This window comes from Thermobia domestica, chromosome 8, assembly GCF_964235325.1.
Source record: "Thermobia domestica chromosome 8, izTheDome1.hap1.1, whole genome shotgun sequence".
Classification (NCBI taxonomy): Eukaryota; Metazoa; Arthropoda; class Insecta; order Zygentoma; family Lepismatidae; genus Thermobia; species Thermobia domestica.
Window position 1 is genome coordinate 228,579,558 of NC_137461.1, and position 26,899 is coordinate 228,606,456.

The window sequence follows — 26,899 nt, forward strand, 5'->3', positions numbered from 1 at the left end:
ATAATAATATATTTATAAATGACTAGATTCTGAATACATTACATATCACCCTCCTCCGTCTGAAAAAGTTCAGGTGATCAGGCTGAACTTTTTCAGGCCCAGAATGATACCAACCTTATTCAGAAAATAGATCATTAAAATATATAAACCATAAATACATATATATAATATAGTAAATGAAACAACTACCAAATATATACAAAGGAAATAAGTATTACATATAGATAATTTTGACGTTTTTGTGGCCACAAAAACAAATTATAAAGTGCAATTAACACAACAAAACCAGAGAAACATATTTATATGTAAGTTTTTTTATATATATATATATATCTAGTAGTCCTGCCAGACCTTCTTAAACCTTAAGGATCATTAACATGCATCCGAGGTAAGTAGCGTTTTAATAACGATACATGATAAGGAAACTTCCTATTTTGAGATTCATTGAATAACAAAGCTGTATTTTTACTCAAAAACGACTCAATAACCACGGGCCCAACCCATAAGGGCGACAAGGATTTATTAATCGCATCTTTCTTAGACGACAGAATATGAGAGCGATATAGCACTTTATCCCCTTCTGAAAATGTTACTGGAGTTACTCGTTTATTATAAATACGTCTTCGTTCATTCCATACTTTTTCCATATTGTGAAATACCTTAGACCAAATATCCTTGGCATCTTGAGCCACAATATCGTTATCAGAAATATCCCACCTAGCCATTAAGGGATCAATGGGTTCTCTTCCCATATACAAACGAAACGGGCTATATTTAAGTTCTGAATGAACTGCAGCATTAATGCCAAATTGTAATTCTTTTAAATAACTCGACCACTTGTCTTGTTTGTCATGAAAATAACTTCTGATAGCCGTTTTCAAAACCTGCACATACCGTTCCACGGCGTTTCCCCCAGGAAAATAGGGTGAACTGCGTATATGCTTAATACCTAAGCCATGCAGGAAAGACCTGAAGGTATAACTTGTGAAATAAGAAGCCCTGTCCGTAGTGAGAGAAAACGCGAAACCAAATTTACAAAAAATGTTATATAATTCGCGTGTAATAATAGTGCTATTGGCCTTCCGCAATGGAACTAAATGCAAAAAACGTGTACAGTTATCAAGTACCAATAACACATAAGAATAGCCAGAACTAGTGGGGAGAGGACCAGCTAAATCGGCAAATAGATGCCCATTAGGAATCTTATTATATTTAGATATTAATTCCCCTTGAGGTTTGGCTAGTCTAGGTTTCGAAATTTGGCAAGTATGGCAAGTGGTTACAAAAGACTTGATATCAGCCATCATATTCGGCCAAGTGAAAAGCCTACGAATTTTACATAAAGTTTTAAAATAACCAATATGATTGCCCGTTAGCTGAAATTCGTGATAGTAACTCATGATCATATTTCTCAAACACAAAGGTAACAATATTTTATACTGAACATTACGAGCTTTAGTTCGCTGGTAAAGAATACCATTTTCTATTCTATAATTACCCAACTTATTTCCATTATTAGCCACTTGTTGATATAAGTCTTTCGTGTCAGATTCTGTTTTTTGATAATTCCTAATATCACCATAGGCTAGAGGCAAATCTCGCAAACTACAAATAAAATTCTTAGCATAAACATCTTCATCCAGTGGTTCATCTAACACATCATACAAATTGGTGTCATATATACGGGTAAGAAAATCCGGTATTAAATTCTGTCCCGAGGTAATATGTTCAATTTTAAAATTGAACTCAAAAAGTCTTTGAATTATGTTACCATAACGAGATACTTTCTTAGGATTGCGTAACATATGTACCAAACTCATATTGTCAGTAAGGATAGTAAATTCATTTACCAAGAACTGCTGAAATCTAATCACCGCATTAAAAATACTAAGCAGTTCCAGTTCAAAAATAGTACGATTAGCGTCAGCCTCCTTTAAACGTTTAGAGTAGAATGCAATAGGGAGCATTGAACCATCAGTTGTCTTTTGTGAGATTGTCGCAGCCAGGCATTTTAGAGATGCATCTGCCTGAAGATAAAATCTCTTATTAAAGTCAGGAACCTTTAGTATTATATTTTCTTCAAAGGCTTCCTTTATTCTTTTAAAGGCATCGACCTGCCTAGGCCCCCACTCAAATTTTTTCTTAGGAGATTTTAACTCCGTAATAGGAGACATTATTTCCGCATAATTAGGACAATGTTTCGCATAATACCCCAGAGCTCCCAATAATTTCTGAACCCCTCTTCTACAACGGGGGGGTGGCAATCGACGGATCGCCTCAATACGCTCAGGGAGTAATGAAACATTACCATCAGAAAACAAAAAACCCAAATACTGAATAGAAGTTTGAAACAGCTTACACTTTTGAGGCGAGACCGTTATCCCTCTAGAACGCAATCTAGAAAATACCTCAAGCAACAAATTCTTGTGAGATTCTACATCTGAAGAAGTTAGGACAATATCGTCAATATAGAAATCAACACCCTTTCCTTTTAGATCACCCAGCACATCATACAAAACACGAGTAATTGCTTGACTTCCTATCTTTATTCCCATAGGGATTCTATTCCACACATAGGTTTTCCCCTCAAAAGCAAAGGCCGTGTAGGCCCTACTACTTTCTGCAAGGACAATTTGATGAAAACTCCGCTTGGCATCAATATGTGATATTATCTTAGCGTTAGCTAGTGAAGCCATACACTCTTCTACATTAGGACAGATCATATTGTCACCCATTAAATGCTCATTTAATTTCGCGTAATTTAAAACTACTCTACCTTCACCTTTAGAATTTTTAACAATGAAACAAGGAGAACGGTAATCAGAATTCGCTTCTTGAATGACCCCATTACGCTTATATTCTTCTATAAATTTTCTCATCTCATTTCTGTGAGCTTTCGACAATGGATATTGTTTTTCACAAACAACTGTGTTATCCTTTAATTTTAAGTGATATTCAAAATTGGTAACCTTACCTATTTTGTCTGTAAGAACTTCCTTAAATTCATCACACATATATTGAACAAACGAGCTTAATGTAGGATTTGAAACAAGCAACTTTTTATCAACACCATTTATAATACTATTCATATTAACACTACTAGCCAAAGTGGCTGCGTTATCTAAACTACAACAGTACATTTCATATTCCACTGGTTGAATGTCTGGCACAAACAGGTGTATAGGAAAACAGCTGTTATTTTTATTTTGTCTTTTAGTTGATAAACTTTCATTTTTCGCTGGCAAATGATAAGCACTCGCTGAACGTGTGGACTCTCGATTGTCATACTTATTAATAGATAAAGACCTCACCTGCTGATTTTGAGTGTCAGTGGCGTATCTTACCGGGACATCTACCTCACCAGAAACGCCAGGAATCAGGTTCCCCTCAGATAGCCGAGAATGTAAATCCTTCCACTGTGCCCCAGCAACAGAATAAACAGTTGTAGCCTTAGATCGACGATCCTCTGCATTGTTAAACATTCGAACAGCGCAGGAAGTATCTGAGGTGACAGCATCCCCAAAAAGAGCGTGTATTGGGTGCCCTTCATCGACAGACTTCCTGCAAGTAGAATCAAAGGCACCAGTATCCATGTTGGAAAAAGATCTAGGGGAGGGTGAGGGGAGTTGAGTTGTTATTCCCGCAAGTAGGGGAATAGACAGTTGATAGCGTTGAAGTTTTAAAGATTTACTCTTAAAGTCCATGTAGCACTGAGCATCATTCAAAAATTCCAAACCCAATAAAACAGGAAATTCAAGTTCTGGATAGACAAATGAGCGCACACTAATAAGTTTGTTTTGTATTTTAAAACTGAATCGTACACACTTGTCTAACACAAGTTCGGTATTATTAACTGCCTTTCCTTTAAATGTTTTAGGAATAATTTTTAAGTTAATTTTTGTTTTCAAAAACTGAAACACCTCATTATTTATTAAATTGATTGAAGATGCTGAGTCTATACAAGCATGATATTGTTTACTAAACAGCTTAATTAACACATAAACACCTCTATTAGTCTCTTGTGAAATGGTACTGAAGCGTCCCTGGCCTTCAGTATTATACGAATGTCCTTTTGTGTTCATAGAATTAAAGGAAGACGAAGGCAAGCGCGCAGCACTATCTTTCTTGTGAAAAGTTCTACCACCTTTTGGAGAAAAATAATGCCCCGATCTAGATTTATGAAACGAAAGGGAAGCACTATCAGTAGCAGTTCTCGTAGAAGACGATGTGATTTGAAACGAATTATTGAATTGCAGAGAATAAAGTTCATGCTTCATATACTGTTCTAATAATTGTTCAAAGTCTCTCATGGATTTAGGCATTCCAGCATAGAATAATTTCTCCCTAACACTGGGAGTAACACCCGAAGCAATTGCACGCAATATACTTTCCTCACCCACTGTAAGATCTAAAATTTTTACACTAGTACACACCCTCTTTACATAGTCCTTAATACGTTCACATGGACCTTGGGGACGATAAAAGTTAGTAACCATAAGGTGATGTTGAGCACAGTCAGAAATTAACTGCCGAACAACGTGCCTACATACAGGGTCCCAAGCGCTAGCTAAAGAACACGCTTCAGTAAAAATATCACTAAGAGGATTTCTCATCCTGGATCTCACTGCCAACATTACACAAACGAAAGGAAAAATGTTCAACTCGTCCAATTCACTCAATTGGACTAAAAAGGTATACAATTGGTCGGGCACTGTACCATCACACATCGGAAGTTGATTCACATACATATCAATAAGCTTCAATTGTACATTTTGTTCTAATTTGCTATGAGGGATTGAACCCGAACTCTCATTCATATGAGGTAGTGTTTGTCCGCCTATCATATGTTTACTAGTCCCACTATCACCTCCTGACACAAAATCGGTTTGAGTAACTTGTGACTTCGCCTCGGGTTTTGAACCCCATACCTTTCCGGAACGAGTAAGGTGCAAGTCCTTATCTTCTTCAGATTCTGACATTATGAATTATTACAAATATTTATTGGCAAAACAAATAAATGAAGTTTGTAAGACCTTAACAGAATATAACTGTCCTTTTTTCCTATTAAATAATAGCACGTACCTGTATTCGTAAGTTCAAGGCTACACACCAGCAATCTACACCTGTTGTTTATAATCCAATTGATAACACGAAAGACAGACAGGTTTCCTTCACTATCAAGCAAATACAAGTAATAGCAAAGACTAAATGCCCCCGAGCTAGGTCGATTAAAGGCCAGAAACAAAAACATACGAGAGTCAGTTGACGTAATCTATTATATGTAACCATTTTCCCTCTCCACCCCCACAACCCACCCAAGACAAAATTGAATAAATCCAAACCTGTATTGGAAAGCAAGTCGTAAGGCTAGAGAGACAAAACCGCTACACATCTGGATGAGTTATTTAACTTCCCGAGAATCTAATTTGGTTTCTGGCCAAAATACGTATATGAATTCTATATACTATAGAGGTTATACTGCTGATTTTTAGAAATATTAAAAAAAGTCAATAATTAACAATTGTGCAAATAATCTTTAATTATCAAAAATATTCAACAAGAAACTAAACGCAATTTAGTTTTGTCAACTCTGAGTTGTGGATATGTAATATTTTTAATTTTATTCAAAATTACCTTAACCACGAGGACACAATAGTCCTTCTCCTTTTGTTACAAAAATGGCGTCAGCCAAAAGATAAAAAAAAAATGACAAATAATTATAATTATTATGTATGAAAAATGTATGAACTAATACTCGGAATATTCACATAAATATATGTATATATTTTAAACTTATCTGCAATACGTATATTACTGGCAAGACTCGATTATACTATCACAAAACTATAAATAATTGATGAGCTATAAAAAAAAATGAAGTTAACTCACCAGTCAATTACGTCAACTAAAGCAGCTGAGAAATTTTACATGGCGAGCCAGCAAAGCTCCCAGCATGCTCCAGTTGATAATAAGTGAGAAATTAAATTCGTAAAAACAAAACTACAATGCCGTGAAGTAAAAATAATGACCAAAGCAAGGAAACAATAAAATAATAATAATAATAATAATAATAATAATAATAATAATAATAATAATAATAATAATATTTTATAAATGACTAGATTCTGAATACATTACAACCATAGTTTGCCGCTTTATCCAGTGTAAAACAGGATTGAAGTCCATTTTATCCAGTGTATACCTGAGGGTCAAAGGGGGCTTTAGCCCCTCCCTTGGATCCGCCCTTGTATATATATATATATTATATAAAATCAAATTAGATTTAAGTAAAATTAACGAAAATTCATTTTGGCAAAGCGAGGGACATTTAATTATACTTGAAGAAGAAATCAATAAAATCACACCACTAAAATTCCAGTTCATTATATAAAAAAAAGAAAGAAAATAAATATTAATCGGCGAAAAAATAAAGATGGCGCACGTACTCAACGTCGTTAAGGAACTAACGTATCATTAAAGAAGTCCAGGTTTTACACACTCTTAAAACACAAATTAAAAAGAAAAAATATGTTTGAAGCTTAGCACCCTAAGGAAACCTAAACAAAAATAGCGATTATGTCCTAAGCAGATAAACACAGAAATCTAGTGTAACATAAATCTTCAGATTTATATTTAGAAGGCAATCTTCCTTTATTTGAAGGGAAAATAAATAATTTTTAATTAAGGACAAAATTCATAACAGGGAGCATTAGCCGCACGTTTGTCAAGAAAACAAGATTAAAAAGGCGCAAGAGAAAATGCTTTCCAAGAAAGTATTTGTTCAGATTATTAGATATGTCAGTTAGCTATTCTTTAACCGTCTAAGTCTGTCCGACGTACCTAATATGTTGTTTTCAGCGTTCATTTTCATTGCTTATTCTATAACTTGTTTATAAAGGAAAATATAACATAATATGGTAGATTAAAGGAAAAAATTAGAGCCTTATCTTGCTAACTGAATTGTTTTCTCAATTTTATAAATATATTTCGTTATGTTTCAATGACAAAGTCCTCTAGCTTGTCGATGGTAGTTCTAGTTTATGCCGAGCTCGCTTCTCTCTTATAATGATAGTCAAGCTGTGCGTGATTGTATATATTGTGTGTATTGACTTCCTAAATAGGGGAACGTCTTAACGTCTTCGATCTTCTCTCTCCCTAGCCAAACGTTTGTCCCTTTCTGTCCTGCTCTTGTGCGCTTTGTATAATTTCAGAGTAGATACATTTATGGACATTTCACATGCTGGATCGGTATTACTCTGCTGTAACATTTAAATTGGACTGATCCCTGTAAATGATTTTGCCGTACTATGGGGATGGCCTGGCAGGTTACTTTACTTAATTTTCTTGTCTTGTTAAGGAATATTGAAATGGAGAAATATAATAATTTTTTAAATCAAGGAATTATAAATTTAGTTTTATTGGTAATATGAGAATTGATCTTTCTTGATACCATACAGCATTTATTTTCCTTTGCAGGCCGAGGTACTTGATGAATCGTCTCTGAAACGAATGATTCTTCTCTTTGAAAAGAGAGCATTGAAGAATCAAGAGATGAGAATAAAATTCCCTGACATGCCTGAAAAGTAAGTAAACAATATATATACTGGATATATATATATACCCAAAAAAGTTAGATTTCTGATGAGCTTCAATCTCAGCTAATTTGTAGCTCACCCAGTTTTCACATTAGATTCAAAGAAACAAAATAAATAGTATTTTTTGATTGATTTAGTATGTAGTTGAACTAAGTGGCAGTGATACTAAGTTAGTATTCATATAGTCATTAATTAATTTTGATTTAATTAACACTTGTAACTAAAGAAGAACCATATACTTGCCTAAAGTCAAAGCGTACTTTTAGTTGAAATTAAATAGGAGAAAAGTGTGGATCTAGTTCAGTTCATTTATCTGATGACAGAGAAAAAAAAATACGGGTAAGTCACAGTCAGTATCTGGCCAGGAGAAGAACTCAAACCCAGTGCAGATTTGTGGCATTGTGAATATCAAGCTTCTCGTTTCAAAGTCCCTGCCAGTGAACTTCATTGACTTGTTTTCTTAGAAAAGCTAAGGCCTTTGTCGTGGTCTGTAGTCGGAGACGAAATTGGTCCGATGAAAAAAGGGCTGGTGTGTATGTGATCTTTAGAGGCACGAGTTTTTCGCAATGCGCGATAAAACGAAATGCGTCATAATTAAGTAGTTTTCAGTTTCTTGACGTTTTATGATATTTTATGTGCATTTTCATTGCTTTCCGTTGCGCGACAAAACGCGAAATTGTCAGCTTTGCGCGAAATTTCTAATAATACGCGATATAACACAAAATTTTAAAAATACGTTTTCATTAATTTAGAAACGTTAGTCCGCTGACGGAACGGTAGAACGTGGCATGAACGGTGCATTTTGTGTGATTTGGACACGGCTATAGAGAACATGTTGCGCATTAGCTTTCACCATCGCAGCTGGATGGGGAGGAGCCGTTTTAATTTGCTAGCCAGAGAGCCCCTTCATGGTGAAAAAGTGGCAGTAATGTGCGATGAGACCACTGACGTTTAGGCCCGTACAATGGAGGGAACCTTGGACTGGGCTCCTATTGGTCAGGGAAACTCAGGGATAACTAACTAACTAACTAACTCTATGGCCTATGGAACCCGGAGGTTCAATGCCGCGTTCACAAAAGCTGTCCACTGACTTCTATCCTTAGCTAACTGCATCCAGTTTCTACTCTGTATTCCAATCTCTGCGAGATCCATCTTAATATTGTCCTCCCATCTGCGCCTAGGTCTTCCTAATGGTCGTTTTCCGATTGGTCTTCCAGTCAAGACTTTGAAAGCGTCTCTACTTTCTTCCATTCTAGTTACATGACCCGCCCATCTAAGCCTCCTATACTTGACGACCCTAACAATGTTGGGTAAACCATATAAATTATGTAGTTCCTCGTTATGAAGCTTCTGCCATTCCCCATTCCCGTTCCTCTTATGTCCGAATATTCGTCTCAGGATCTTGTTCTCAAATACTTTCAGTCTATATTCTTCCCTCAGAGTAAGTGACCATGTTTCGCAGCCATACAGAACAACAGGCATGATTATCGTTTTGTATATTTTAAGTTTCAAATTCCTCGACAGAATTCGCGACGACAAGAGATTTTGAACCGAATAGTAACACGAATTCCCTGCTTTTAGTCGACATTTAATTTCTCCGTGAATATGATTTTCCTCTGTTAATATTGATCCTAGATATTTGAAAGTATCCACTTTATCAAAAGTATTATTTAGTATTTTAACGCATCCATAATTTGCTGTATTCCGGTCCCGATGCACTTCCATGTATTTAGTTTTCTCAGCATTTACTTCTAAACCCATGTCCCTGCAAGCGTTTAATAAGATCTCTGCATTTCTTTCTATTGTTCTCCTATCATCTCCTATTAAATTTACATCATCAGCATATGCCATAACCTGGTGAATGCCGTTCAACTGTAAGCCCTGGTTGCTATCTTTGATTTTCCTTATAGCGTATTCCAGAACGAAGTTAAATAATAATGGCGACAACGCATCTCCTTGTTTCAGGCCATTTTCGACGTGAAAGCTCGTGGACTAAAACTCAGGGATAAAGACTGGAAATCAGGGAGAGTCAGGGAAATTTTATAAAATATATATATATATATATTTTTCTAACAGCAATTGTACACCAATTTAAGCTTAGCCAACCATTAATGATCACAGTATAGAACGTTGCTCAGATTTTTATGAGTGATAAGTGCAATGTACGCATGAGCAATTGATTATTATTTGTCTCTATAGAATAGATGTTCTTATATATAAATATTCACCGTTATTTATTCCTTACATGTCAGCGTCATCCGACACTCATGAAAGTTAGGGAATTTCCTGGCAAAGGTCAGGGAGAAGTCAGGGAAATAGATTTCTCCAGATTAGTAGGAATCCTGTTGGACCAAGAGTGTTTTTTGCTTACTGTTACTTTTCTGTGTCCAGTTAATGCAACCACATGTTCTCAAGTGATAGTAGACACACTGCCCCGCTGCAGCATTGAGTATGAGAATAATATTAGTTTTCTCTCGGACAGTGTACGTTATATGTGCAAGTGCCTCGACACGTTGTCTGTGATAATTGGCACGCATATGGTTTATGTGAACTACAGTGTTGGTCACATAAAGTGAGCTTGATTGTAGATATCTGGCAGAACACTTGAAAGAACTTAATAATTGTGTGTGCAAAGTGAAAAATGCATTTTTGAACGCAAGGAAACTCAAAAGCAAGTACCAGAGTTTTCTTAAAGAGAAATACCCTGATTTTAAACCCAAGTTGTTTCCCGAGCCTGTTCTGACTAGGTGGAGTAGTTGGTTCCATACCATTGCGTATTTAGGCAAATACTTAGTACCACTAGATCAATTCCTTTCAAAATGCGACGATCTCAAGCTAAAACGCTCAAAAGTAATTTGAAAGACAAGAAGCTAATTTTGAAGGCTCAGGTAAGTTTTGTTAGTGATAATTGTGGTAACCTTGTCGATTTTATAACTTTCACTGAGACCGACAAATCTCCTACAGCACATCTGTTAAGTAGTCATCTTGACAGACTCAGTACTCAATTGGACGGTTTTTTGCAGAACGTCTGGTGAAAAAATTAAAGCACACACTTGAGAGAAGTTTGTTACCAAGTGAAAAGAGGGTTAGTGCTGAATGCGACTTTAAAAAAATGTGCAGAAAGATCATTCTTGAAGCTTTCTTCCCAAAGAAAAGACTCACAAACTACAGAAATATATGATGCTTTGGGGAAGCTGTTTGATCCTTCTGTAATTGCATGCAGTAGTGAACCAGACATTGTTGAGTTATGAAAGTTTTTGGAAACTTTGCTTTCTTTTAAAAAATGCAAGCATCTGATTATGAAGTACCGTCTTTGGAGGTTTACAAAGTGGTCTATGAACTCCTGACAAGTGATTCGTCTGGAAAGTGCAGTGTAGTGAATGTTTTGAATGGACGAAAGTTGCGAAGTGATGATTGTTTAAAGTTTGTTGCAAATGCACTTACATATGTGTGGCTTCCAATCAATGCCAATTGTGAGAGGTTTTCTTTCAAGTATGCTTTTGTTTAATGCTTAAATGTAACTTTTGCCTATGTGTTTTCAGAAGACAGCAAAACTTTCCTACTCATAGTAAGTTTACTGATTTTCCTTCAGTTTGGTTTTAAAAAAAATAATTTTCTATGAGTAAAATTTACAATGTCAAGTAAAATATTCAGCATATTTTGTTTTTAGGTAATTTCTGTAGTGATCTATGAATAAAAAGAAAGATTGTAAAAAATGTCATTGAATATCTTTTCCACGAGAGCTATAAAATGCGAAACTTTATTCGGAAAATGCGACAAAACGCGAAATATGATAAACGAAACACGAAATTTTCAAATTCTTAGTGCGAAAAACTCGTGCCCTTAGTGATCTTGTATGACGGTCTGTGTACCTACCAGCTGCACTGGACACAAAAGTGGTAAAATCACAACCGTCCAGCGTCGCTACGATTGGTTAGCAGAATACGTTTCTGTTTATAAAATATTCCATCTTCTTTGGCAGTTATCTCGATTTAGGATATAGCATAGCATTTCATCAATGTCATGCTACAACTTTATTGCCAAATGTTAGAAGGGAGATTAAAGAGTAAATAACAGTATTAAACAGAATCTCCACCTAAATCAGAGCCGTGATGGGGTAAACGGAAAACCCATCGGTAGAAACCCCTGTGTCGATAGAAAGAACAATGAAGATATTTAATAGAAGGATGACTCATAAGTCTTTCAGTATCCTGGTACACAATATACCTACATTTATTACAGTACAAAAAAAGGCAGGTTAACATTCAAAGTATAGTCCCTAGCTTTGGACTGTGCAGCCACCTTCCTGGAATTTCATCGCTACCACGTCGTGTCCTTAGAGGCAAAGAAGTTAGTCACGGCTGTTTTCATTTCTTGCTGGTTAGTGAAGCATCATGATTTCAGGAATTGTGTCATGGATCAAAACAGGTAGCAAAATTAAAGGGGCAAGATCAGGACTAAATGGCAGGTGTCGTATCAGTTCGTTGCCATTAAGTTCCTGATTTTTTTGTTGGCGTTTTTCGAGCCAGGTGTGGTTTTGCGTTATCCTGTTGTGGCAGGGCGCGCTTTCGGTTCACCAATGTAGAATATTATTGGAGTAGTGCAGCATACATCTGCTCCAACTGTTCAAAATAAAGGACAGCATTAATGGTATGACCTTTCGGGACGAGCTAGAAGTGAATTACCAACTCGTATTCCACCACGCACAGAGCATGACTGTATGCTTGAAACAGTCCATGACTTTATGCTCGCAATAATCGACACGCATCCACTCCTCTGGCCTAGATTGGAGTCAACTTACGTGGCACAATGCTGCTGCTTCTGATGGTTTTCCCGAATTCGTGGTGACGAACTACACTGGACTGGAACATTCCGAGGTGATTTGACAACCTATGCTGATAGATTGATTTTAATCAGTAGATGTTGTATGACCTTAGAACCTGTTACCCTGGGGCGGCCGGACCTTGACTGCTCTTCGATACTTTTACAACCTGCACGAAATTTCTGGAACTAATGAGACTGTGCTGTAGTTTCCGTTTCGCATGGCAAATGTTTTGGGTTGATGGTGCAGTGTTATTTCCACAGTTCGAACTCATACAGTAACAGTTCACTTATCAGAGGTTGTTAGAACTCATCGTCATTGCCACTAAAAACTGACTGAAGATTCTTACGGAGTGGCGGCCTCCTGTTAGATAGTCCACATGCCACACTACCTTGTGGGCCTTGTGACCGTACTACCGATCGATCACTGCGTATACATGCACCTGCTGTTTGTATTGTGAAAATACTGCAAGACTTATGACTCAACCTTGTCCTATAAATCAGTCATATAACACTGGCAAATGCTTTCTGGTGCCATTACAGGCAATATTTTACATTGCTCGAACCATCTTCACCCTTTTTTTTTCTTCCTTTCTAGGTCAAATATTAAGAAAAAAAGAACGCTGATATATTGTTTAGTTATTTTACATGGAAAATTCAAATACCAAGTTTCATGTCTGTATCTTTAATAAGTTCCGAGATATTGATATTTTTGGATTTAATTGGTGGATGATTGATGTATTACGAATCGATACGCTTATTCGGAGGACCTCATTTCTATCGGACCGTGTTTATAGGGTTATTGATTCAATCCACATATACACGACAGAACGTTGCAGTTGAATGCGTATTTTACTACAATAATTAATTATTTAGAATTCGTACTTAACGTAATACAAATGTTTATATTGAATTTGATGTTTCAGGGGTGATAAATGCTGATAAATGTTAATGTATTTGCACTGTCGAGCCACGAATATAATGATAATTGTTTAATGCGTTGCACTGATTACGATAATGAATGTTTTATCGTAGCTAGGGTGCTTGGTCCTAACCCATGTTTCACTGCGTCCACTTACTCACTCTCACACTGACTGTGTTCAATTAAAATTTTGAAAATACAAAATTAAAAGTATCCCTACTTTCTCTATTCTTTCGGTCTGCGACCCGTGCAATAAAAAGAGAGTCAATGGAAGGAGATGAGCGAGATGCGGAAATATTCACTATTTTCTGTTCAGCGTAAGCTTTATACTCCGATAAACAAAATATTTGTATCCTTCCGCTTGTCACAAATACGATTGGCTAGTGATGTATCACTCCCACTCCCCACGGGGAGGAGCAAATTATACACGTGCATTTTGACAATACTGTCTCGTGTTGTCCAGATACTTACAGCAGCAGCAGAAAAGAAAGACAAAGGCCAAAGATTAAAAAAAATGATTTGAATTTCGCTGGTAAACAGTTGTTGCTTAGTGAGCAAAGGTTTCCCTTGTTGGTGTTTCACCACAACATTCGCGGAACCGGGATTCATGCCAGCCGTCTTTCAGGCTTGAAAGCAGAACACGCCTCCACAGTTGAATTGGCGCCATAATTACTGCGCATGCTTAGTGTTTATTTCTATTGTTTCATTAACTACACTCGACTGCAGTATTATTAGATAATCTGCATTATATTTTTGTCATTTATAATAATGTAGTAGTTTTATGTGGAGCTTCATAGTGAAAGTAATAATCAAATCATATGAACTATTTTGCGGAGGAATACAAGCGTCGGTAGGCCAACAGCAAATCAGCGAGATTTAGTTTCACGTGGCTTTGTTTATCGTAGTTTAGAGCTTAGGCCGAACAGGGTTTTTAGTTAATGTGAATTAAAAAACCAATAGAGTCTTCTTGAGAAATACATAAGCTGCAGAAGATTCCTTCAATTAAAATCATATAGCATTATCTAAAATAAAATTATGCTACTTAGTGTTTCAGTATGCCACGAGTTCTACTGACTTATTGTTTCTTTCAGGTTTATGGAATCAGAAGTGGAACTTCATGAAGCTCTTCAGGAAATGCATGCGGTCGCAACAGTCCCTGATTTGTATCCTATTATGGTGGAACTGATGGCTGTTCCTTCACTTCTTGAACTTCTCGCCCATGATAATACAGACATTGCTGTTGCTGTCGTGGATTTGTTGCAGGTATGAAGATTAAAATCTTATTAGCATGTCATGTGTTAACAATGATTTTTATTCTTAGAATAAAGCAACACGTCTAGTCACTGTACTTGTGGAACTTAAAAATTTAATTTAATTTAATTTAATATCCAATGTCGCACATATGAATTCAGACTCATTTGAATGCGTTTTATTAAGATCTTTACGTCAAATATAATAGATTAAATCGTTCATTGTTGATTATTTTATTAACGTAATAGTGTTAAATCTTGTAAGAATGTCATGGCAAACTGAGCTATCATATTGGGAGTTGTGCATTGGGATTTTGTGATTTGAAGCATGTGATTAGGGATTGTTCCAGGATGCTGAGATCAGCTGGTGAGTAGTATGTTGGTGTAAAATGAAATTAGTTCTACAGAGACTAAGAAAATTGGTAAGATGTAGAGATTTGGTGATAAAGCGAATAATGGGTAAGAACTGATTTGGGTTTTTGAGGTACGATGAGAGAGCCTGAGCGTGGGAAATTGGGGGAAGTAAATATGTGGTCATGAGGACTATAGTTACTGGAAACAGTGAGTCTTCCTGGATTCCAGGTTTGTAGATTGTAAGAATATAGTATTATTGAGCTGAGCGAAGCGAAGCTCTTATACTCGGGTTAGCCGTTTGGTTGTCCGCGAACTCCTCCTAGACCGTTTGGCCGATCTCAACCAAACTTAGCACGCTGATAGAGTATGTCGTGCTGAGTGACAACATAGGTTGAAATCAAAAATCCAATGTACCATCGAGGAATAATCACCGAAAAACGCTTACTCCTAGACCGTTTGGCCGATCTCAACCAAACTTAGCACGCTGATAGAGTATGTCGTGCTGAGTGACAACATAGGTTGAAATCAAAAATCCAATGTACCATCGAGGAATAATCACCGAAAAACGCTTACTCCTAGACCGTTTGGCCGATCTCAACCAAACTTAGCACGCTGATAGAGTATGTCGTGCTGAGTGACAACATAGGTCGAAATCAAAAATCCGATGTACCATCGAGGAATAATCACCGAAAAACGCTTACTCCTAGACCGTTTGGCCGATCTCAACCAAACTTAGCACGCTGATAGAGTATGTCGTGCTGAGTGACAACATAGGTTGAAATCAAAAATCCGATGTACCATCGAGGAATAATCACCGAAAAACGCTTACTCCTAGATCGTTTGGCCGATCTCAACCAAACTTAGCACGATGATAGAGTATGTCATGCTGAGTGACAACATAGGTCGAAATCAAAAATCCGATGTACCATCGAGGAATAATCACCGAAAAACGCTCCCTGATTACGTAGTTTAAGCTCGCTCAGCTCATTTCATTGCAATCGGGTATATCCATTGCATTCCTAGTTTTGTTTAAACACAAACAAACGATTTGCTGAGCAAAACAATATATTCACATAAAAACTACATACGTGTTAGTTGGCGAAACTGTAATACGTATGTAGTTTTTATGTAAATATATTGTTTTGCTCAGCAAATAGTTTGTTTGTGTTTAAGTATATACAAAACAAAGCTTCTACTTACGGAAAATATTATTTTGTGAATAATACTAAATGCTAGAGTGCCAATTGAAAATTGAACTTTTAATTGTTAGTTTGTGGTTTCTTTAAATTTGACTTTTTTACAGAACATTGAAAGATAGAAACAAAATAAATTAAAGAGAATATAAAATTAATAGTGTAGTGATAAAAAGGTTTTAATTTTATTAGCTGTTTTTATAACGTGTATAAAGAGTGTTTGAGATAATAAAGAAAGAAAAAAAACAAGACTTGTAAAAGGTTAATATGAAAAGTCACATATTATTATTATTATTTTATTTATTTATTTATTTATTTTTATTTTATTTCTTTTTTTGTGATGAAGTCAACCTCGAAGGCTCAGCCTCTCTTCGACTTACGTAATTATGAACGAATGACGAGTCTAAACTGAAGCGAATTTATACTCAAGCCAACCTTAAATTATTTGCATAAATAGATAAAATACAACATTCAAATATTTACGTTGTATATTAGTATATAATATACAACGTTATTGTTGTTTATGTTGTATATTAATAGACAGTATATAACATTTATATACAATAATCTTGGGAATTTTAAATTTTGGTATACTACAATAAACTTGAAGAGTTTTGAGTGTTTTTCAAGTAAAGTGCAAGATGGTGGCTTGCGATGAACTGACTACAAGCTTCTAACAACTTTAACATCTACATTATACATTAGTTAGCTTAGCTGCGGCAAAAGAAAACAAGGATATTTGAAAGATGAGCGTAATTGATTTGAAGTATCCTGTGTTCAGTATAACAAATTACAATACATTCAGTGTATGTTGTCACCTAGTAATATATTCCAATTCATACTATCTCTACTAACTAGTTTTTCCTTCTTTTATTTTGACAGTGTTATTGGTAAAGATAAAAGAACTTGATGATTGTTCTATAAATCTATAATACGGTAGAGAAGAGCAATGTGGGTACTTCTTAATTTTATTTAAATCATTTTACTTTTTGTGTTTAGTTTAATGTCCCATTATTATGCACTGAGGCTAAGGGAGTCGGTGATAGTAAGATTAATGAAAATGAAAGAAAACAAGAGTGGGTAGGGTAAGAGAACCCAGAGAAAACCCACACACACGATGTTTTCCTACCACAAAGTTCACTTGGCGCGAACTAGGATCGAACCAGGAACCCGTTGATGTGTATCTAAGTTTAGCGTTCTTGTTCAGCACCTAGGCTATATGAGACGTGCTCCTTCAGTTTCAGATGGACTCCTAGTTACCGTAATGAATTCAGATTCTTAGTGATCTTCCATTGGGAGTCGAACCCGAGACTACGTCATTTTATGGGCCGCGGTGGCTCAGTGGTAGAGCGTTCACCTCTGGTGCTTGGGGTCCCGGGTTCAATCCCTGCTCCCGCCAACTGAACTTTGTGGTGGGCAAACACCGTGTGCGTGGCTTTCCTTGGGGTTCTCCCGTTTCCTCCTACTTTCTTCATTCCACCATCTCATTCATCTTTCATCATCACCGTCTCCTTTAGCCTAACCGGCATAAACGTGGGACGTAAAACTCAAAAATTCCATTTCATTTCATTACGTCATTTTACGTTGAGAATATGCTTACGTTAGTAACAATAGTAACTGAACTGGCGCATATATATTATTTTCTTTCTTCACAGGAATTGACTGATGTTGATATTCTTCATGAAAGTAAGGAAGGTGCTGATTCTCTTATTGACGCTTTACTTCAGCAGCAGGTGTGCGCGCTTCTAGTTCAAAATTTAGAACGACTTGATGAATCAGTTAAAGAAGAGGCAGAAGGTGTTCATAATACAATGGGTATGTTCTTGTTACTAATAGATGGGTAAATTTTTGGCTACTTGTAATAATAACTAGATCATTATTATTATTATTATTATTATTATTATTATTATTATTATTATTATTATTATTATTATTATTATTATTATTATTATTATTATTATTATTATAAGTTAGAAGCTCCCTCGTGGCTACGTGGTTAGCGTACGCGCCTTTTACTGGGAGACCCGGGTTCTATTCCTGGTGGAGCTTGTGTGGTTAGGCTGTAGGTCCTTTTACTGAAAGAGAGACTGAACTTAAATCAAAATCAAATTTTGTTAGTTAATTAGTTTGTTAAGATGTTGCATTTTATTAGTTGTTGCAAAACGATGAAGTTAATGATTCAGTGGTGTTCCTATGTGCGTACTCATGTAACTGAAGTATTGAGATTTTGTATTATGTTACATTCAGTTCAGTATTTTCCTTTGTTTTTAAATTAGTAGATGTCATAAATGGAACATTAAGAATAAACATAGCGCAATATGATTATTAAATTTTGCTTAATAATTGATTAAAAAGTAAATAAAAGGAAAAAGTTATCTTAATATTGTATTCTTCTTTAATAAAGTGTTATGTATTTGTTTTATGGTGCAGCAGAATGAATAGAATAATATGTTTTCACTGTGTTGGTTCAGATGGCCGATACTGCGCGTCATGAGTACATATTTCGCTCTCAATAGCCATGTTTCGTGTATAATAGTAAGGAAATATAGTCATAAGATTTTAGTTACAAAAACGTTCAAAAGCATGGGTTGAGTTGAGTTGATTTTAGTTTAGCGTCCCTTTCAGCAGCGAGGCTATATGAGATGTGGACCTACTGATTAACGTGGAATCCGAACCACATGAGCTCCCGCCGGGAATCGAATCCGGGTCTCCCACGCCAAAGGCGCGTACGCTAACCACTTAGCCACGGAGGAGCTCTTCAAAAGCATGGGATAGTGACACTTGAAGATAAAATGAAAAATATAATTTTTAGTTTAGTCTTCCACGATGATACCCTTTAGGCTAAAGGAGGCAGATGATTAATGAAAATGAATAATTGTGAAACAAAACTTTTTGTGCTCTCCCATCGGAAATAGAACCCATGACCACGTGCACCAAAAGTTAGCCATTAGGCCAGTCAAAAGGGCGTTAAAGGTGCAAGATTTGTGGGGAAAAAGAAGTATTACTTTTACAGTGAAAATTACTTTTTTTTTTTAATGTGATAGATTTGTGGGTTGAGAAAAACATGTTATTTTTATTATTGAGATTTGCAAGGTTTTCTTACTAGTCATGGTTCATTCAATAATGGCTAATGATGCAGAAGCTTTCATGAGGAGGCTAGTGAAACATAGCTTCGTTTCTCTTTCTTTTCGCAGCAGGCGCATTGTCCGTTTCCGGGAATTGTTAGTGTTGAGAAATACTTAGAAGTCAGGGAAAATGCCTGGAAATCGCAACTGGTTTGGGTTTTTCTTTTTCTTGTGGTAATTCAAATATTTCTTCATCCACGAGAAATGTATCGACTGAAAAAAAAAGTCGCAAGTACTGCTTATGTGTGATAGTGAATTGCTCATGTCGTGGAATTGTTTCATCCATCTACGAAATTCAGTCACTGTATCTTGATTTACAACCCGGTACAAACATGATTGCATTGTTTAATAAACAATGTTTACAAGTTATCACCAACCGCATTGTACAGTACAGTTAATAGCAACGCGCAAAATTACTTAATAATGAAGTTAAATTCGAAATTAATAATAATGTTAGCTTCAAAATACTTCACCACTCTACTTACGGTCTCCACAGAAAACTGATTTATTTCGACGGTAGCACCGTCGTTTCGCAAGACCACCGGTCACAATGGTAAGGGATAAGGATGAGGATACTTTCTCTTCTATCTTCTTTGCTTGAAGTACAATCTAGTTTTAAACTGTTTCAGAGGAGTAAAAACTTGCATTTTTTATTTTATAGTAATAAATAGTTGAAGAAAACATTCGTAGAAAAAAGCAAGATGTTTGTTGAAATAAATTGTTTCACCATAAAGATCTGCTGATGTAAGCATTCAATATCAGGCTGTCTATCAGTCACGAAATCAGAAAACGGTCATGAAAGTCAAGAAAAAGTCACGAAATTTAGCATTTAGGTCACGAATTTTTTTATCGGTACAAATATAAGTACAGACTGGGAAACTTTCTTCTATAAAACGTCAAAATTAACCGCCAAAAATGTCAATGGTCGGCTTTAGGCGCTACCAAATCGCTATCAAAGCACACTTCTATTGCCTGCATGAAAATTCAGCCTAATTCGCACCCAAATTCGCTCTTGAGAATGTTACAAAATTTTATGGTTTGGTAAAGAAAAGGTCACGAAATTTCATTTTGGAATTTTAATAGACACCCTGAATATGTAAATGGGGCAACATACTATAGCTAAAACCTGATTTGTTAGTAGTGAACTGTTTTCAATAAGTTTTCGAGATTTCAGAATTCTAGATGTTAACTCTCTACTGAAGAAGCACTGTGGCCGGACATAGTCCTTCTTGGGCTATAATTAGGAAGTTAAGACCCTGAAATTTGAGTTTTAATATTGTACTTTACGTCCTTATGCAATACTGAGGTTTGGAGTACAGGACTTACAGCTAACGTCGGTTCAGAACCACAACGGAAGCTTGATCCAGTGTAATTGGCGTGTGAACTGGTCATTACTGGTATAAGCCGCTCTCCAGGACCTGTGGCACCTTTAAGAGAGCTGGATTACAGGATCACGCTGCCGACCGAAAAAAAAAAAACTATGAAAATTGAGTTGGAATTTAAAAAAAGTCACATTTGCTAGTTTCACCAAACTGTTGAGTGGTTTAATCGGCCCAGCCCAATTTGCCCAGTTTGATTATAAAATTTTGAAAAGAAAAAAAAAAAAAAAAAAAAAAGACAAAGATGTGGAAAATAAAGAAAATCTATTTTTATTTCAAATAATACTTTTGATATGTTGTAACACCTTCAATGTATAGTAAAATTGAAAAATAACCTGCCTAAGACCACATTGCCACGTTAAATGGATCTTGTAGCTGTCATAACAAAAATCTTGAAACCCTACCATATTTTACCATGTAAACATAGTCTTGAAAGGAACACACAACATTTTTTCCATCTTGCAAGGAGTTGAACAATGTGCAACTTTCTGGAACGTCTTGCTTGCTACTTACTATCGCCCTCCCGCTGACATAAAGGAAAAAACAGTTTCACCGCTTCCGAAACAACGGATTCTTTTGGACAGGGAAGGGAAGTGCGTCAAAATACACGTTTTTAATTAGGTAGTTCACTGTTTGTTCACTAGAGTGCAGTGCTGCATGTGTGGAGACACCTTTCTTGCTTTCAAGAAGTTGTAACATCTAAATAGTAAATAGAAAGATCGGGTTGCAAGGCTTTTTTTTTTTATGACAGCTACAAGATTCATTCAACGTGGTAATGTGGCCTAACAAAATATTCCTTTTCTTGAAAAGTATGTTCATGTAACATAATAAATATTAAACTATATAATTATGTAAAAAGAAAAGAAATATGTACTTATCATAAAAAACAAAACAAAAAAAAAAAAATCAGAAATTCTCACTCACAAATGTTAACCATTTTTTTACAACATTTAATTCACATATTCAGTGTAGGCAAAGAGGCATATATACCTACTTCTGCATCTATAAATAGCGTTAAGTTGAAACGATCATTTCTGCATCTATAAAAAATACTTTAAAAAAAGATAAAATATATCCATATTATGAAACAAAAGCGATGTTATCGAAATTCTGTTAATTAAAAAAGTATGAACATGCCTACTAGAATAGTTAGTACTAATCAGTCTCCACGGAATCAAACGCAGTTCAACTCATTTCTTCGACATCATCTACCAAATTTTCGGCGTGTGGTCATCGTGTCTTCAACTGATCGTTGTTATCCGCATCCTCAGGAAGAATGAGCAGAAACTTAGCCTCATTTCCCAAGTCGCTTGAGGCTATTGATAGTTATTGAAGCCGCAAAGATGAAATGAAAGGTTCAGAGGACACAAGGAAGTTATAGGTAAAATCTCCAGAACATTTTCGGGTATTGTTCAGCCTAAACCTTTTAAAGTCCTAGTTTTTCGCCTCCTGGCTAGTTCCCGTTTGCAGGATATTTCGGGTTCTGGGTCAACAATTCAAGTTTATGCACTTAATCGTTGTAGAGGCTCTATATGCGCACCTGTCTAAGGGATACTTAACTTTGGAATGAACGAGACTCAAGGAGGCACAGAAATTGTACAATGTAAAAACCGTAGAAAATTGCAGAACTCATAAAATCGGAAACTTTTCAGTTCGCACTCTTTTTATTTGTGATTTGAAATGTTTAAAAAAACGCTTCTGATGCATGTTTACCAAACAAAATCATTCCGAACTATTCTCAACTCAAGACAATAACAAAAAATATAATTTTTTATATGAAAATTTACTATTTTTTAAAAGAATTTTCTTCCACTTTTTGGTACTACAACGACTCCCCATGGTCTTGCAATCAACATAACCTTCTGAATCACGAATTTTGATGGACCCTGGTCGTAGCCAACGCATATTGACAATTAATTAGTCCGAAGAAGAAAAAAAATTTAATAAAACATAAGACTAATCTCTTTTTTGAGCTCTCATCCCGCTATGTGCAGGTTCTGGCTTAAGAGATTAGGAAAGGAGAGACATCCCAAGAAGTATTAAACAGTTAAATGCAAATCTATAAAACTGGTCAGTGATGTAACTAGGATGGGACAAACGAGACTTGGGCTCCGGATTGGGAGGGCGCAAAATCGGGCAAATATTTGGGGGAGCATTTTAGTTTGGTTGGTCAGGGGGTCGCTAAGGCGAGTTCTAGCCCCCAGCGTAGTTGCATCGCTGAATCTGGTATATTTTTTAGCAACCTCAAGAAAAAAAGGTATTAATACAGTTGAAAATTCATGTAGTATGATTAGTGAGTCATATAGTATTTATATGGTATCATAAAATATAATTGTCGTTATACAATAAGAGATTATAACAATCTTGTAATTGTTGCTGATACGTGGTAACGTGTTTGCCGGAACGATAAAATATATTTTTGTGCTTTTAGGCTTACTTTGATAGTTCCACTAAATCTCTTCCTTTTCAGCAATTTTTGAAAACTTGACAGAATTTCGTCCAGAAATTTGTCCTGATGCAGCAAAGCAAGGTTTATTGCAATGGCTTTTAAAGCGGCTTCGTGTAAAAATGCCTTTTGATGGTAACAAGTTGTATGCTAGTGAAATATTATCCATACTCCTTCAGAATCATCAAGAAAATAGACAGCTTCTTGGAGAACTTGATGGCATTGATGTTATTCTTCAGCAGCTTGCCGTAAGTATTGAATTAGTTTTACATTTAGATTATTACCAGGCTTGTATAATATACAAAATTATAACTTGGAATATTTAGTATGTTAAGGTTTTCGTGTTGTTCATACAATTATATATTATATAAAAAATAAAAGTTTTTTATACCTTGCATTGATTAATGTTATTTTCCTAACAAATTCACTTCCATGTACTAGAAGCATCCGCAAGAGAAAATTGATCTTTAAAGATAGATCTAGTTGCGACTTAAATGCTTGTCTCTTTTGATTCCTCTTCTTCTTCCGTGTAGTAATAGATATCACTTTTTAGTGTTCACTTTAAAATTTTTAGATACTTGTTACATATTATTACATCATTACACATTATGAAAGTGTGTTTACAGGCCTTAATACGAAAAATGTTCAATAAATGTATTAACATTCGCTTACGAAAAATAGAGATTCTTCATTTACATCACCATGATTAATAGTAGCCAGTTTCTATAGTGAGCACTAATTTTTCTTGTCATGGGAAAATTTCCGTTTCAGTAATTTTTCATAATAACTAGCGACAAAAAATTAATGATAGGGACTGCCTATTATGATTCTGGTGGTGTAAGTAAGGAATTGCTATTGTTAGCATGTGACTTTTAATACATTTTTTATACATTTTTCGTATAAAGGACTATAAACACTAACTAGTGTCTGAGAAGTTTAAAGTGAAGATTGAAAAGTGGTATCCATTAATACATGGAGGAAAACAAAAAATGTCAAACATGGAATCACAACTCGATCTATCTTCAATGGCCAATTCATCTGAGGATGTTTCCAGTACATAGAAAGTAAAATTATTCAGAGAAATAACATTAATCAACGTAAAATATGTAAAACTTTTATTTTCTATTAGAGTACTTATACTGACTAATTAGGCACACCTAACTGAAATTCTCGCATTGACACACCCACATATAATTTACCCGATTACTCGCATTGGTGGTATAAATGGACAGGACCTGTGGCTTCAAGACGCACAAGTCGTGACGAGCGAAACTAGAGAAACACGAGACTTAGACTTGTTTGCCCGAGGGCATATTGTTAGTGGTTGATGAATAGGGCGCTCCATTTTAGAGATTTCAGATCAACTGGGATTCTCGCGTACTACAGTTGCAAGGGTGTGTCGAGATTATTTAAATGCAGGGGAGTCCGGGAACGTTTTACAGTGCAAAGATCAGTGCGACCTCAGTGAACATGGATTACGCCGGCTGAGCCGTATCGTACGAACTAACAGGGGTCAGATCCTGTCGCAAATCACATCCCATCTGAATGAGAGTTCCATCGGAAGTGTTTCTGCATGGACAGTTCGACATTCCCTGCATCGTATTGACTTAAAGAGCCGCAGATTAACCCGAGTACCCTGCTTACAGGCCCTATCGGACTGAACACTACATAGGCTTGAAGGTACAGGGATTGGACCATGGACAGGTAGTCTGGAGACCTAATTTCAATTGCATCGCGCTGATGGGCGAGTCCGAATATTGCGACAACAGCATGAAGCCATGGATCCTGCATGTCAGGTTCATACAGTGCATGGTGGTGGGGGTTCTATTATGGCCTGGGGCATCTTCAATTGAGCATCATTGAAACGAGTAGCCCGCATAAGAGGATCCCTGAAAGCTAACAGCTATGTGGACATCCTAGGGAACCAGTCCACCCATGGTTCATTCGTGACCATGGTTCATGCCAGCGGAATGGACATTTTCCATCAAGACGATTATTTCAGCCCACAGGTTCCAGACAACCATAGAATGCTTCGAGGGGTAACATTTCAGTTAATGCAGTGCTCCCACTTCGCAGTCCAGATTTGAATCCAGTATAACATCTATGAAATGTTGTGGAAAGGGTGTTACGGAGTATACAGTCCCACCATGTAAAATGGATCAGCTGTAGGTCGCTGTGGAGGACGAATGGCTTGCAATACCTTCAGACGACGTTCAGAAGGTGGAGTCATTAACTCGCCGTGTCGTTGCAATTCTTAAGGCCAGAGTGGGGCCGACAAGGTACCAAATAGGTGTGCCAAATTCAATAGCAAGTCAGTGTATTTAGTGACATACATTAATGCAAAATGTCTGTTCAACATGGTGTAATTTTATTTATATCTGTTGATAAATGCAAAACAAAAGAAGAGAGCATAATCAAGCATATTCTGTATGAAGAACTTAGCACTGTTCTATTTAACGTGTCATGTTGAAAATTAGCCAGAATACTGATTCCAGTTGTATTTGTAATTCTTATTGCTTCTAGCAGCATTCCTAAGCTCTGATTCGTAAGTACGTAACCACGAAGTTCAGCTTTTAGAATTGCAAAGGTCATTCTTTCTCAGATACAATAGAGTCATCATGTTTCTAGGAAATTGCATTTGCCACAGTATCAAAACACAATTACGTTGTATAAAGTATAATATTACTAATTCGGTTATTCTGTGAAATTCCATTCAAAAGTACAGAAAGCATTCGGATTACATTGAAACAAATTAGAAACGTGACTGCCATCTGGGGAATAAAGCTGAAACGACACGTCTGCTTTCAAGAGCACTAGTATGTCTGAAGTTGTAGGTGAGTGAGTGTCGTCAAATGGCGTCTAAATTAAACCGTTACTGGAAAGGATATGTCGTAACCTTATCCACGCTCGTTTTTTGAACATGCTTATAATGAAACAGTGTGTGGAGAATAAGGTCACACTACTGCTAAAACTAAAACTTATTGTGGCCCGTTACGTAAACCAGGAACCCCTGGCTAAACTGTCTCTTACAAAAATAATGAGGAAGAGGTCTCCAAGAAGGGGGGTCCTCCGATCGACGTGCTAGGAAAATCCTCCGGTTGAACATGCGATGAACAAAGGATTCAATTTTTGGACTTCTGTGAACACAGCCATTTACAAGGGTTTCCACTCAGATGAGTTCATAAAATTCGCGTACACTACCTACTCCCGCGCGATGTTGAAGAGAAAAACGAACTGCAAAGCACTGTGTGAGAAGCTCCTGGCGGGGTCCAAATAGCAGACAGTCATCACAATGGATGGAGCATACTTCCGTCTCGCTGCTGGTAGTCACAATCCGGCATTAACATAACGTTGACAGCGATGCCAAAGGCCACTGCAACTTCGTTCGCCACTGCCGGTAAAGTTTTCGGCCTGGGTTTATGATTGTTTGACGGGATTGAGTTATGCGGGAAAATTGTGGTAGAAACGCAAAGTCGGTAGAAACGTGAAAGTGAATGCAAGCTTCTCCCGGAAATCAATTTTATCCATCTATCTTTCGGATTGACACCCTACAATTGTACGGTCCAGATGCCAATCAGATGAGGGTCCATATGAATAATTCTTCAAGTCATACCACCAGAACATATTTGCGTTTTTATCAGGAAATTCAACCGGACTTAGGAATTAGTCATTCCGTTTCAAGGGCCGTAATGCCAGTCTAATTGATTTCTGCAGTTTTGACCTGTTAAAAAGACATCTCTAACATTGGCGTCCGCACGGAAGGAGTGGGACCGAATTCCCTTGCCCGTGCTTCGCTGGAGTTTGTTCCAATGTA

General features: G+C 36.4%; 1 protein-coding gene across 1 annotated transcript in view; it reads left to right on the forward strand.

The window, feature by feature from the left end:
- The window catches only part of LOC145693463 (beta-catenin-like protein 1), a 69,056-nt gene that overhangs the window by 15,402 nt on the left and 26,755 nt on the right, over nt 1-26,899 (forward strand). The window contains exons 3-6 of the mRNA XM_081769491.1: nt 7,477-7,583; nt 14,430-14,601; nt 17,791-17,950; nt 23,110-23,333. Coding sequence (XP_081625617.1) covers nt 7,477-7,583; nt 14,430-14,601; nt 17,791-17,950; nt 23,110-23,333 — 663 coding nt within the window. The remainder of the gene's footprint in view (nt 1-7,476; nt 7,584-14,429; nt 14,602-17,790; nt 17,951-23,109; nt 23,334-26,899) is intronic.